This window comes from Trichechus manatus, unplaced genomic scaffold (assembly GCF_000243295.1).
Source record: "Trichechus manatus latirostris isolate Lorelei unplaced genomic scaffold, TriManLat1.0 scaffold00123, whole genome shotgun sequence".
Classification (NCBI taxonomy): domain Eukaryota; kingdom Metazoa; phylum Chordata; class Mammalia; order Sirenia; family Trichechidae; genus Trichechus; species Trichechus manatus.
This window is the reverse complement of record NW_004444059.1, coordinates 5,330,823-5,346,122: the sequence shown is the minus strand read 5'-3', so window position 1 is coordinate 5,346,122 and position 15,300 is coordinate 5,330,823. Positions and strand designations below refer to the sequence as shown.

The window sequence follows — 15,300 nt, the reverse complement described above, 5'->3', positions numbered from 1 at the left end:
TTCAAGAAACACAGCTAAATTTCCACAAGAACAGTGAGCTTTGTGGCATTTTAACTTGTCCACTTCCCATTCTCCCCTCCAGCTCTGCTTGAAATCCAATAGCATGCAATCAGTGAAAACCAGCAGCATGCTATCCACTGACGGGGGCTGAACAGGGTTAAAATTGCTTCAAAGCCTAGTTCCCAGATACTGTCATTATTTGACCTATCTGGTGGTTTTCTGGAAGATCCCATTTTCAAGGTTGTCTTTATTGGACCTGATATTGAGCTCACTCAGTGCAAAAAAAGCTTTTTCCCAAGGGTATTTTTCAAACACAACTACAGGCAATTGTTTAATTTGGCGGTTGTCTGAGGTAATGGGTAACTGGTGGGGCAAACAACAGGCTAGCCAAAAACCTTAAAAGGAAAAGCTGAGGAATGAGATGTCAATAGGAGCTTTGAAAAACTTTGATATATTCTTGGGTATCTAGAAGGCCATGTACGTGCAAAGGGATGTGGGCATTCCCAGAGCTGTATGCATGCTCAGGAAATATCTGAGAAACACCTATATTCTCACTTCTACCTGATCTTAAGTTCTGTACAAAAAGAAATCACTCTTCAATCATTAGCTGATCACTAAGCTAACTGAGCAGAGGCTTTGATGACCACATATGACAAACAATACAGGCTTTGTAGAAGTATTTAAGAAAATAGCAAACAAATAGCAACAACATTTTCCAGGATAGGCCATATGTTATGCTACTGAACACATTTCAATAAATTTAAAGGTATGGAAATCAGACAAAGTCTACTTTCCAACCACAAAGGAATAAAAGTAGAAATCAATGACAAAAGAAAATTTTAGAAATTCACAAACATGTAGAAATTAAACAGCATGCTACTAAATAATCAATGGGTCAAAGAACGTATCACAAATGATATGATAAAATACTTTGGGATGAATGAAAATGAACATAAAATATAGACAAATTCATGCAAAGCAGCAAAAGCATGTTTAGCTGAAAAATTATAGCTGTAGATGCCTATATTAAAAAAGAAGAACCAATCAGTAACCTAACCTTCCACCTTAAGAAATTATAAAAAGTAGAGTAAACTAAACCCAAACTGAGCAGAAGAAAAGAAATTATTAAGCTTAAAGCAGAAATAAATGAAATAGAGAATACAAAACAGACAAAATAAACTAAATAAAAGTTGGTTTTGAGAAGGTTAAAAAAAAATTGACAAACCTTTATGTAGGCTGATTAAAGAGAGAGAAAACTTAAATTACCGAATCAGGAATGAAAGTGGAGACCTCATTGCCAACCTTACAAGAATAGAAGATTATAAGGGAATATTATGAACAATTGTATTCCAACAATTTAGATAACCTATATGAAATGGACAAATTTCTAGAAAGACACAAATTACCAAAACTGACTCAAAACCAGATAACTGGGTGCTCCTAAACATTAAACACTTCTGCTCATCAAAAGACTTCACCAAAAGACTAAAAAGGGAACCTACAAAAAGGGAAAAAATTTGGGGCTATGACATATTTGACAAGGGTCTAATCTCTAACATCTACAGAATACAACGACAAGAAAAAGTTATATAATCCAATTAAAAAATGGGCAAAGGATATGAACAAACACTTCACCAAAGAAGACATTCATGTAGGTAACAGACACATAAGGAAATGCTCGCAATCATTAGCCATTAGAGAAATGCAAATTAAAACTACAACAAGGTAACATCTCACCCCAACATTAATGGCACTAATCAAAAAAAAAAAAAAACAGAAAATAACAAATGTTGGAGGTGTTGCAGGGAAATTGGAACTCTTATACACTGCTACTAGGAATGTAAAATGATACAACCACTATGGAAAACGACATGGCACCTCCTTCAAAAATTAGACATAGAAATACCACCCTTAGGAATATATCCTAGGGAAATAAGAGCCATCACATGAAGAGACATATGCATACCCGTGTTCGTTGCAGCATTATCCACAATAGCAAAAAATGGAAACAAACTAAGTGCCCATCAACAGATGAATGGATAAAAAACTATACTACATATACACAATGGAATACTACACCACGATAAAGAACAATGATGAATCTGCGAAATGTCTCACAACATGGATGAATCTGGAAGGCATTATGCTGAGTGAAATCAGTCAATCACAAAAGGACAAATATTGTAAAAGACTACTATTGTAAAAATCCAAGAAAAGGTTTACACACCGCACAAAAAAAATCTTTGATGGTTACAATGGAGGGGTAGGATGGGGAGGAGAAATCACTAACTAGATAGTAGACAAGTGTTAACATTGGTGAAGGGAAAGACAACACATAATACAGGGGAAGTTAGCACAACTTGACCAAGGCAAAGTCATAGAAGCTTCCTAGACACATTCAAACATCTTGAGGGACCAAGTTACTTGAGATGAGGGCTAGGGACCACAGTCTCAGGGGACATCTAGGTCAATTGGTATAACATAGTTCATAAAGAAAATGTTTACATCCTACTTTGATGAGTAGCATCTAGGGTCTTAAAAGCTTGCAAAAGGCCATCTAAGATACATCTATTGGCCCCATTCTGTCTGGAGCAAAGAAGAATGAAGAAAACAAAAGACACAAGGAAAATATTAGTCCAAAGGACTAATGGACCACCTAAACCACAGCCTCCACCAGCCTGAGCCCAGAAGAACTAGATAGTGCCCAGCTGCCACCATCGACTGCTTTGACAGGGATCACAAAAGAGGCTCCTAGACAGAGCAGAAGAAAAATGTAGAGCAAAATTCAAATTCACCAAAAAAGATCAGGCTTACTGCTCTGACAGAGACTTGAGGAACCCCTAAGACTGTGGCCCCCAGATACCCTGTTAACTCAGAACTAGTCACTCCCAAAGTCCACCTTTCAACCAAAGATTAGAGAGGCCTATAAGACAAACAATTAAGGATTGGAGGAAGACTCATTAACAACCTGTGTTATGCAGATGACACAACTTTGTTTGCTGAAAGTGAATAGGACTTGAAGCAGTTACTGATGACAGTCAAAGATCACAGCCTTCAGTATGCATTACACCTCAGCATAAAGAAAAATCCTCACAACTGGACAAACAACCTTCACCAAGATAAACGGAGAAAAGACTGAAGTTATCAAGAATTGCATTTTACTTGGATCCACAATCAACACCCATGGGAGCAGCAGTCAAGAAATAAAAAGACGCATTGCATTGTGTAAATATGCTGCAAAACACCTCTTTAAAGTGTTGAAAAGCAGAGATGTCACCTTGAAGACTAAGGTGTGCCTGACCCAAGCCGTGGTGTTTTCAATTGCCTCATATGCATGTGACAGCTGGACAAAAAATAAGGAAGACAGAAGAAGAATTGATGCCTTTGAATTGTGGTGCTGGCGAAGAATATTGAATATACCATGGACTGCCAAAAGAACGAACAAATCTGTCTTGGAAGAAGTACAACCAGAATGCTCCTTAGAAGCAAGGATGGTGAGACTACATCTTACATACTTTGGACATGTTATAAGGAGGGACCATTTCCTGTTATGCTTGGTAAAATAGAGGGTCAGCAAAAAAGAGGACGACCCTCAACGAGATAGATTGACCCAGTGGCTGCAACAATGGGCTCAAACATAACAAGGATTGTGAGGATGGCGCGAGACTGGGCGGTGTTTTGTTCCGTTGTGCATAGGGTCAACTATGAGTCAGAATCAACTCGACGGCACCTAACAACAACAACAACATAAGACAAACAATAACACACATGAGGAAGCTGCTTCTTAGTTCAATCAAGTATACGAGACCAAATGGGCAACATCTGCCCAAAAGCAAAGATGAGAAAGCAGGAAGGCACAGGAAAACTGGACAAATGGACACGGGGAATCCAGGGTGTAAAGGAAAAGGGAAGTGTGCTGACACATTGCAGGAACTATAATCAATGTCACAAAACAGTTTGTGTATAAATTTTTGAATGAGAAACTAATTTGTGCTACAAACTTTCACTTAAAACATAATAAAATTTTTTAAAAAACTGATTCAAGAAGAACTAGAAAATTTAAATAGACCAATGAGAAATAAAGAGATTGAATTAGTAATCAAAAAAACTTCCCGAATTTAGAGGAGGTGGAGCCAACATAGCGCTATAGCAAAGACCTGAAAAACTAAGTAAAACAGAGACAAATGTCAGTCCTGGAACCCTAAGAGTCAAATGAAGAGATAAAGAACTCAACCAAGCACTGAATTGAATAAGAAACTGACAGAGAACAGAGAGTGAGGAGAAATAACATGCAGAGGTCCCCTATCAGCTAACGCAGCACGGATTCACCATCTTGGACTCCTGTCAGAGATCAGCAGACAGGGAGTACGGGAAAGCAACTTCACACAGCTCCCAGCAGGAGACAGAGCACCCAGTAACCAGCAATATGTGCCTTCCCATCCCCTATCCTTCTCCTGCCTGCTTGATCTCTGCCACTTCATAGCTGGTTGCAGTAGCTTGGCTAGCTGGGAAGTGCAGTGTCCCTGCTGCTTGGATTCACCCTGCCCACATGGGAGATCAGTGGACAGGGAATACAGGAAAGCAGCTTCACAGAGATCCCAGCAGGAGACAGAACAACCAGTAACAAGCGATACATGCTTTCCCACTCCCCACCCTTCTTCACCCCCACTCAGCCTCTTCTGCTTCCTGTGACAACAATCTCTTGGCAGGGAGGCACTAGCTTCAGCCATGTGCCGCTTGGATTCAACCCATCCACACTGGCAGGCTCCCTGAGTCCCATTTGTTTGTTGCTGGTATTGCTTTTTTCTGCTTCTTTTGGTCTCTTCCATACCGATCACCATCTCCCCCTCCTTTCTCTCAAACACCTGGCTCCATGTGTCATCTTTCCTTCTTTAAAGGCTCTGAAGCACTGCTTGACTGTGAAACTGCTTCCTGGCCCACACTGCCACGCTAGTGGGAACCCTAGGGCTTTTCTCGTTCGTTTGTTTTGTTTTGTTTGTTTTCTTTTTCTTTTCTAGGCTTGGGAGCCTAAGATGTGGTCTATTTTGGAGAACGTTCCATGTGCATTGGAAAAGAATGTGTACTTTGCAGCTGCAGAGTGGAATGTTCTATATATGTCTGTGAGGTCAAGTTGGCTAATTGTGCCCTTTAGATCTTCTGTATCTTTGTTGAGTTTCCCTTTAGATGTTCTGTCTTTTACCGAGAGTGGTGTGTTGAAGTCTCCTACCGTTATTGTGGAACTGTTTCTCTTTCAGTGTTGTTAGAGTTTGTTTTATGTATTTTGGAGCCCTGTCATTGGGTGCATAGACGTTTATTATGGTTATGTCTTCATGACGGATCATCCCCGTAATCATTATATAGTGTCCTTCTTTGTCTTTTACGGTGGATTTTGTTTTTATTTTATCTGAGATTAGTATTGCCACTCTTGCTCTTCTTTGGTAGTTGTTCGCTTGATTTTTTTTTTTCCAACCTTTGACTTTTAATAAATTTATGTCTTTGTTTCTAAGGTGTGCCTCTTGTAGACGGCATATTGATGGATCCTGTTTTTGATCCATTCTGTCACTCTCTGTCTCTTTATGGGTGCATTTAGGCCATTTACATTCAGTGTAATTATTGATAGCTGTGAGTTATTGCCTTCATTTTGTAGTGCTTTTTTCTGTGGTGCCGACGTTTTCTTTGTTCCTCTTACTCTCCTGTGCTGAATTTGTTTTTTTTTGTGGATTTTTTTTTTTCACTTATTTTGTTTTTGTCGGTTTTGTTTTTACTGAGACTTTATGTTTTTCCTGTTCATTTTGATGAGTAGGTTTGTTAACTTTGTTTGTGGTTACTGTGAAATTTACCCTTATCTTTCTAAGTTTGAGGCAGTCTATTATTACTTGGTATCACCTTGCCTTCTTCACCATTAGAAGGTTCTATACCTACACCGTTTATTCCCTCTTTTATTGTTCTTATGTTGTTGTCATTTACAGATTAACTGCTCTGACTCCCTGTTGTATTTCTTTTGGTTTTGAATAGTCCTTGAGAGTTCATTTCCTAGATTGGTATCTGGCTGGTATGATCCTGCGCCCTAGATTCAGCCTGTGAGCTGATGTTGTTTGTTCTCAGATCAAAGGACTCCCTTTAATAATTCTTGTAAGTTTGGTTCGGTTTTTACATAGTCCCTTAATTTCTGTTTATCTGGAAATGTCCTAATTTCACCATCATATTTGAATGAGAGTTTTGCAGGATATATTATTCTTGGCTGTCAATTTTTTTCTTTCAAGGTTTTATATATATCATCCCATTGCCTTCTTGCCTGCATGGTTTCTGCTGAATAATCTGAGCTTAGTCTTACTGTTCCTCCTCTGTAAGTGACTTTTTGTTTTGCTAGAGCTGCTCTCAGGATTCTTTGCTTGTCTTTGGTTTTGGCAAGTGATTATGATATGCCTTGGTGATTTTCTTTTGGGGTCTATCCTATATGGGGTTCGTTGAGCTTCTTGGATGGTCAGCTTTTCATCTTTCATGATATTGGGGAAGTTTTCTGTCAGCAGTTCTTCAATGATCCTCTCTGTGTTTTCTGTTTTCTCCCCCTGTTCTGGAACTCCGATCACTCACAGATTTTTGCTTTTGATTGTATTCCACATAATTCTCAGCGTCTCTTCATTTTTCTTCATTCTTTTGTCTGATTTTTCCTCAAACAGAGTTGTAGCTAAGTGTTTATCTTCAATTTCACTGATCCTGTCTTCCACCATTTCAAACCTACTCCTCAGCCCTTCTATGACACTGTCCTTTTCTGAAATCTTGTTGTTTATCTTTTGGATTTCTAATTGTTGTTTTTGTATAATTTCTAGTCGTGAATTTATTTTGGCATTTTGTTCCTGCATTATTTTCCTGAATTCTTACATTTTTTTTGTCTGTATTTTCCATGAATTTGTCTGTCTTTTCCATGAATTTGTCTATTTTTTCCTCATTTTTGTCTGTTTTTTGCTTCAACTCTTGGATAGCTCTGAATATTAGAAATTTGAATTCCCTATCAGGTAGTTCTAGTGCCTTTTCTTCTACTGGAAAGTCATTTGGTGTTTTATTTTGGACGCCTACTGGAACCATCCTGTCCTGTTTTTGTAAATGTTTTCATACTGCCTGCTGTCTTCGAGGAATTCAGTAGTTATTTTCCTCATTTATTGATTGTAAATTTGTTTTTTTGTCCTGCTTTTTTGTTTTATTTGGTCATGTCTGTGTGTTCTTTGTAGTTTGTTCGTCTGTGGGCACAATACTTTTTGCCTCCTTCTCCAATTGGCATGGTCAGTTACTCAGATATGGTAGAGTAGGGCAGGTCTAACTGAAGAGGAGTTTCTGGGATGGGTTGTTTGTGGCACTTACTACGGCCACCAGGGTGGGCTGGTACTCAGTGCAGGACAGGTTCTGGTAGGCCACATGTGGGCTGCTTGGAGGTGTGATGTTCAGTGCACGGTGCAGGTAGGCAGGATGGAGGGAAGAGACTGTGATGTATGGAGCTAAGATGAGTATGGGAGAGAGGAGAACGAGGAGAGAGGAATGGGAGCCAAAAACATACAAACAAACAAAAAAGAGTGCTAGGGGAGCTTGCCGTTGGAGTAGAGAGATGAGAGACTATGAAATGGAGAAAAAACAAAAAGGAGAAGAAGGAGAAAAAAAAGAAAAGAAAAGAAAAAAATGAATAAATAAAAATTAGAAAGAAAAGCTCCCAGGGATCCCACCAGTGCAGCTGCGAGGTCTGGGGAAGTTGCTCCCAGGCCATGAAATACAGCCTGGCTGGAAGAGATAGAGGTGTCACTCAGAGATAGAGGTATTCAGGAGACAGGAACAGAAGGAAAGTAGAGAGATGAGAAACGGAGTAATGAAGAAAGACAAAAAGGGGAAAAGAGAGAAAAGAAAACAAAACAAACAAAAAGAACAAGAACACCCCCCCAAAAAAAAAAAGAAAAAAGAAATGTCCTCAGGGATCCCTCTGTGTGTCTGCACAAACTGAGAGGGTAGGTCCCAAGCCGCGTAGTACTGCCTGGCTAGAACTGGCTCCCAATTTGAGAAAAGAAAAAGAAAACAAACAAACAATTCAAAACAAACAAACAAAAAAAGGCCCAGGATCCCACCAGTGTGGCAGCACGGGCCAGGAAGCAGTTTCACATTCAAGCAGCATTTCTCAGCCTTTCAGGAAGAAGCAAAGATGGTGCATGGAGCCAGGTATTTGAGAAAAAGGAGGGGTAGGTGGTAAGAGGCAAGGAAGAAATCTAAAGAAGCAGAAAAAAGCAACACCAACATCCAACAAATGGTACTTAGGGAACCGACCAGCACGGGCAGGTGGAATCCAAGGGGCTCTGGGGTGAAGCCAGTGATTCCTGGCCAACAGACTGTGGCTGCAGGAGGCAGAGGAGGCTGAGTGGGGGTGAAGAAGGGTGGCGGGTGGGAAAGTGTATATCACTGGTTACCAGTTGTTCTGTCTCCTGCTGGAAGCTCTGTGAAGCTGCTTTCTCGTACCCTCTGTTTGCTAATCTCTGATAGGAGTCCAGGATGGTGGATCCGTGCTGCGTTAGCTGATAGGGGACCTCTGCATGTATCTCTCCTTGCTCTCTCTTCTCTGTCACTTTCGTATTCCATTCGGTGCTTGGCTGAGTTCTTTATCTCTTCCTTTGATGCTTAAGGTTTCAGGATTGCTGTTTTCTCTGTTTGGCCTAGTTTTCTGGATCTTTGATGTGGAGGGACAGTGTGGTGCTTCTGCCTATAGCACCATGTTGCCCAGAAGTCTCATCAATGAGGGTTTTTTTTTTTTAATCTTTATGGGAGGAACCCTGGTGGCACAAGTGGTTAATCCCTCAGCTGCTAACTGAAAGGTCAGCAGTTTAAACCAACCTGCCGTTCTACGGAAGAAAGATGTGGCAGTCTGCTTCTGTAAAGACTTACAGCCTTGAAACCCTATGGGGCAGTTCTACTCTGTGTTATAGGGTCTCTGTGAGTCAGAAATGACTCAGCAGCATTGAGTACTCTTTATAGGAGCAGATCTCTCACTGGGTGAATTCAAACTGCAGGCCTTTGTTCCACCAGGGCTCCTGATCACCTCAGTATAAAAAAAACCATTGTCATTGAGTCAATTCTGACTCATAGGATCATCTCAGTAGACACATAAAAAGCTTTTGACAAAATTCAACACCCTTTCATGATATAAACACTAAACAAAAGAGGGACAAAAGAAATCTTTCTCAACCTGATAAAGGGAATCTACAAAAATTCCATAGCTAACATGATACTTCATTGTGAAAACTGAGAGCTTACCCACCAAGAGCAGAAATGAAATGAGGATGCCTGTTTTTGTCATTTGTATTTAACATTGTTCAAGAGTTTCTAGCCAGGACAATTAATCAAGAAAAGTAAATAAAAAATATCCAGATTCAAAGGCAGATGTTAATCTATATTTGCAGATGACATAATCTTGTATATAGAAAACCCTAAGGAATCCACAAAGATAGCTAACAAGTTCAGTATACAAAATCAATAGTATTTCTATACAATAGCAATGTACAAAAAGAAAATGAAATGAAGAAAATAATTCCATTATATAAAAAAGTATCAGTTCTATAGTATCAAAAAAATGAAATACTTAGGAATGAATTTAACAAATAAATACAAAACCCATGCAGCAAAAACTACAACACATTGTTGAAAGACATTAAAGAATGCCTAGATAAATGAAAAGACATCTGCATTCATGAATTGGAACATTTAATATTATTTAGATTGTGATACTCTTCATATTGATCTATAGATTTCAATGTAATGCCTAATAAAATACTCGCTGAATTTGACAAGCTGATCCTAAAATTCATATGGAAATACACAGGGCTCAGAATAGCCAAGGCAATAGTCAAAAGAAAGAACAAAATTATTTCTCTCACACTTCTCCATACCAAAACTTACTATAAAGCTACAAAGATCTAGACTATGTGATACAGCATAAGAATAGACACGTACATCAAGGGAACAGAAATGAGAGTTCAGAAATAAACTCATATAGTTATGATCAATTGATTTAAAACAAAGGTGTAAAGATAATTCAGTGGGAGAAAGAATAGTCTTTTCCACAAATTGTGCTAGGACAACTGGATATTCATATGCAAAACAGTGAAGCTGGACTACTACTTCACATAATATACAAAAATTACCATATTTTATGCAAATAACGCACACCTTCTATGTTTGCCAACCATTCCCTCCCCCCACAAATATTTTTGTAAGTGTGCTATGCTAATTTTTTTACAGTAACATGTAAAAAAAATTGGCATAGCAGCACTTATGGAAATATCTCATGAGGTGGGAGGGAGCAATTGGCAAACAAACATAGAAGGCACCTGTTATTTGCATTAAAATGTGATAACTCAAAATGGATCAAAGATCTAAATGTAAGAGCTAAAACTATAAAACTTCTAGAAGAAAATTTAGGTGTATATCTTTGTGACCTTAGATTATTCACTAATTTCCTCGATATGACACCTAAAGTGAAAAGCACCAATAAAACAAATAAATTGGACTTCATCAAAATTTAAAATTGTACATCAAAAGACACTATCAAGAAAGTGGAAATACTAGTCACAGAATGGGAGAAAAGATATCCATATATCTGATAAAGGCTAGTATCCAGAATATATAAAAAGCACTTAAAGCTCAACAATAAAAAGACCAATCATTGAATAAAATGTGGGCAAAGGATTTAAATAAACGTTTTCAAAAAAAGACATTCAAGTGGCTAAAAAGCACATGAAAAATGCTCAATATCATTAGTCATTAGAGAAATGCAAATCAAAACCACAATGAGATATATTTTCACACCTACTAGAAGTGATTAAGAACCCGGGCTGCTAACCAAAAGGTCAGCGGCTCAAGTCCACCAGCCACTCCCTGAAAATCCTATGGGGAAGTTCTACTCTGTCCTATAGGGTCACTATGAGACAGAATTGACTTGACAGCAATGGGTTTCAAGTGGCTATATTCAAAAAGACAAATAATAACAAGTGCATGGGAGAATGGGCAATGACTACTAATGGGAATGGGATTTCTTTTTGGGATGATAAAATGCTCTAGCATTTGACAGTGGTGATAGTTGTACAAATTCGTGAATATACTAAAAATTACTAGATTGCAAAAAAAATCTATCCCAGAATTGACACAGATTTTAGAATTAGAAGATATTAGTAATAGTTATTAATAATGCTATATTCTATATGTTCAAAACGTTAAATAGAGACTCAAAAGATAAAAAACAAAGACTGAAATCAAACTTCTAAAGATGAAGATTATAATGTCTGACATGAAAAATAGATTGATTTGGGATTACTGGCAGATTAGACATCACAGAATAAATAATTAGTGAACCTGAAGACGTCCATATAATGGAATACTATTCAGCAATAAAAAGGATTAAATTATTGATACATACCACAACATGACTGAATCTCAAAATACTTACGCTGAGTCAGAAAAAGTAGAGTACATATTGCACTCTATTTATACAAAACTCTATGCAAACTAATCTATGGTGACAAAAAGCAGATCAGGTTGCCCGTGGAGGAGGGGAGAGGAATTAATAAAGAGCACAAGGAAAGTTTTTTTGTGTGATAGAGATGCTCTTTATTTGATTATGGTAATGGTTTCACAAGTACATACGTATTTTTAAGCTTATCAAACTGTACACATGTGCACCTTATTTTATACCTCAATAAAATTGTTTTTAAAAAGTAGGCAACTATGCCAGTTTGCCAAAATGTTCCTGGTGGATGCTGTGATAGTCAGCATCAATTGACACTAAGGATTGCACTAGACTTTGTTAACATATGTGTTACTATTACTCTATTTGTACCATCCAATTGTCAGTGGTTTTACTCCTTAGAATGATATGCATTCCATCATCTACCACTGTATTTAAATTTTCAACCCAGTTTCAAATTTTTTTTTTTTAAATTCAGGAGCAAAACTTTTCAACTCCCTCTTTTTGTCTTACCTGTGATGAGTCTCTGGTCACCACAATATATGTGCAGGGTGGGTTCCTGCACTTTTTGATTGAAAGAGGTCTGGTTGAAGGATCACAGAAACTTTCATTGGCTGGAAAATTTTGTGCATCAATACACTTCACTTGTCGATGTGTCTCTTTTCTCTTACATGATGCCAAACACTAGAAATGCAATTACAAAATTAATAGCACATTCTTATATGTGGTGTCTTTGAAAGTTTATTCATGAATACTTACATCTTGCCAATGTCCTGCAATCCACCTGTACTGCACACAGTCCTCATGCCAACATCGCCTCTGAAAATGAGGCTGGGTGGACGGATCGCACATTTCTTCAGCCACTCGACCAACGCCTTTCAGTCTGCAGTACACATCCCTTTGCTGAATCCCAGGGCCGCAAGTTACAGAGCACTGCAGAGGAGCCCCAGTTATTTAAATGGTTAAATAACAAATATAAAATTCTATTAACATAGCAAATAAAGCTATAATGTATTTTCTTGTTTCTTTTCTACACAGTCTGTTATGATATCATGCATTAAGCAGAAAATACATGCAGTAATTTTTTTTTTTACCATTATCTAGCTTGGAGCTTCTATATAAATATATAAATAAATTTTCTTTATTTTGCAATGTTACCTAAGACCCATTCAAGCCTTACAAAGACTTTGACTGGTTAATCATTTTATTCCAGACACTTCATCCTAATAGATAACTATCTCTTCTGTCTTTAATATACTTAATGCTAGAAGAGTTTCTGGGCAGTGCAGACAGTTAAGCCTAGGCTGCTAACAGAAAGGTTGGCAGTTCAAATCCACCCAAAGGCACCTCGGAAGAAAGGTCTGACAGTCTACTTTTGAAAATTTAGCCATTGAAAACCCTGTGGAGCACAGTTCTACTCTGACACACATGGGGTCACCATGAGTGAGAAAGTCAGCATCTACTTGATGGCAACTGGTTGTTTGTTTGTTTTTTTTGAATGTCTATAAAAATTATCACATAATTAATCATATACTATTCTACTACATTGTTTTTAAATGCCGCTTAAATTCTTACACTGTATAATCATCTTCCTCAAAGAACATTAGCTCTCAAGATTGGGTTATATTTCTCTTTACACCTGTAGTATCTACTCTAGTTTGCTCCTCTTAAGGATCCACGTACTTACAATGATCTGGATTAATGGTTATATTTCAATGGACAGGAGTTTTGGGGAGCTGGTTATGTAAGCTTAGACAACCTGTCTTAATCTCTGGGCCTCATTGTTCTTAACTGTACAAAGAAGATATTCTGTTATTTGTAAAAATTCATGCAACATTTCCCAGACATTTAATCCTGATCATAGCCTTGTAAAAGAGGCACCACTGCCTAGAACTCTGAGGCTCAGACAAGAGGTTACTTCACTTGCCTAGGGTGCCAGCACTAATTCGTGATGATGCAGGTTGAAGTGCAGTCTTTTCTGACTCCAGAATTTGAGCTACCACTGTGCTTCCTCCCAGGGATGGAGAAGGACTAGACAGCCTCTCAGGGCTCTCTCAGCTCTAGAATGCCAGGTGTTTCAAAACAAAGTAATAAAACCAAATAATAATAGAGCTTGACTACATCCAGGAATTGTGATGTCAACATTAATAGGCTAGAGTACTTCCAGGGATGTTTATTCAGTTTGTGGTCTTGGTTATTTATACTCCTTGTTGTTCTAGAGAGGGATTGGAGGTGGTGTTGAAGATTGAGGCTCAATCAGTGTTTCTAAGTTTAATATTGTAAATGTATAAAATCAAGTTCTTCATCAAATTCTCTATGTCTGCAGAAGTCCCAGAGTAACTAATTTCCTTTTTTACAACAGTAAATATATATCTGGAAAATATGGATTTACCATGGATGAAAACAATTTAAATCTCACAAAAGCTAAGAAATTGGTTCACCTTGTAGACCCAAATCCCTCTTATAAGCAGTTGCAGCATCTTTAAAGAGACTTTAAAATTTACATTTTTTATCTGTGTGTATAAGCAGCAACCATGGACTTCAAACAGAATTTTTATGTTGTATTGCCTATGAAGAATATTATACATGTTTACAGTGTTTATATTGCTATTCATTTTATGCTCAGGGAGAAAAGGCAACAACAACAAAAAGGTTTTTGAGTATTTGGCTTCTAGAACTATTCTCTGTCAAGCGGTTGAATTTTGCCAGCTCGTTGAATGTTTTCACAAAAAACATAAAACCCTTTGTATGGAGCCAGTAATCATTTAATGTGCACTTTTGGCACGCACACTAGTAGGTAGGCTAAAATGCCTGGATGTAGTTTAGTTTGTCTAAATCATTTGTGAAAATGTTTAGCCTACAACATCTAGCTCAACTGGCATAACACAGCTGATAAAGAAAATGTTCTACATTCTACCTTGGTGAGTAGTGTCTGGGGTCTTAAAAGCCTGTGAGCAGCCATCTAAGATACTCCACTGGTCTCACCCCTTTGGGAGAAAGGGAGAATGAAGAAAACAAGATATAAGGAAAAGATTAGTCCAAAGGACTAATAGACCACAACTACCGCGGCCTTACCAGACTGAGTCCAGTACAACTAGATGGTGCCCGGCTATCATCGCTGACTGCTCTGACCAGGATCACAACAGACAGTCCCGGACAGAGCTGGAGAAAAATGTAGAACAAAATTCTAACTCACAAAAAAAGACCAGACTTACTGGCCTGACAGAGACTGGAGAAACCTTGAGAGTATGGCCGCCAGACACCCTTTCAGCTCAGTAATGAAGTCACTTCCAAGGTTCACTGTTCGGCCAAAGATTAGACAAGCCCATAAAACAAACGGAGACTAATAAGGCACAACGGTCCAGGGACAAGGACTAGAAGGCAGGAGGGGACAAGAAAGCTGGTAATAGGGAATCCAAGGTTGAGAAGAGACCGTGTTGACATGTCGTGGGATTGTTAACTATTATGTGTACTGTTTATTGAGAAACTATTTGTTCTGTAAACCTTCATCTAAAGTACAATAAAAAAAAAAATGAAAGAAAGAAAAAAAAAAAACTTTATACCAAAATACTTAGCCTACAAAATAAGACTCCTGCAAACATTTTCCAGGGATAATTTCAGAAATAAAAACTATATGTGGAAAACATCCTGCCTCTAAACCTAGAAAAAAAAATCCCTGGAAAAAATTAGTTTACAAACACAGTTTATCAAGAAGTTCTACCAGACAAATATAGTTTTCTATAATAAACCAGTGTGGTTTATTGGCCCTTTGATGGTGACAATGAACAGCAACTATGTTTCTATTGTGG

At 38.1% G+C, this 15,300-nt stretch overlaps 1 protein-coding gene across 1 annotated transcript in view; it reads right to left on the bottom strand.

The window, feature by feature from the left end:
* ADAMTS20 (ADAM metallopeptidase with thrombospondin type 1 motif 20) overlaps positions 1-15,300 on the bottom strand; it is a 218,167-nt gene that overhangs the window by 27,358 nt on the left and 175,509 nt on the right. Inside the window, exons 30-31 of the mRNA XM_004384567.1 lie at positions 12,251-12,424; positions 12,005-12,175 (exon numbers count right to left, since the gene is read on the bottom strand). Of these exons, the coding sequence (XP_004384624.1) occupies positions 12,005-12,175; positions 12,251-12,424 (345 nt within the window). The remainder of the gene's footprint in view (positions 1-12,004; positions 12,176-12,250; positions 12,425-15,300) is intronic.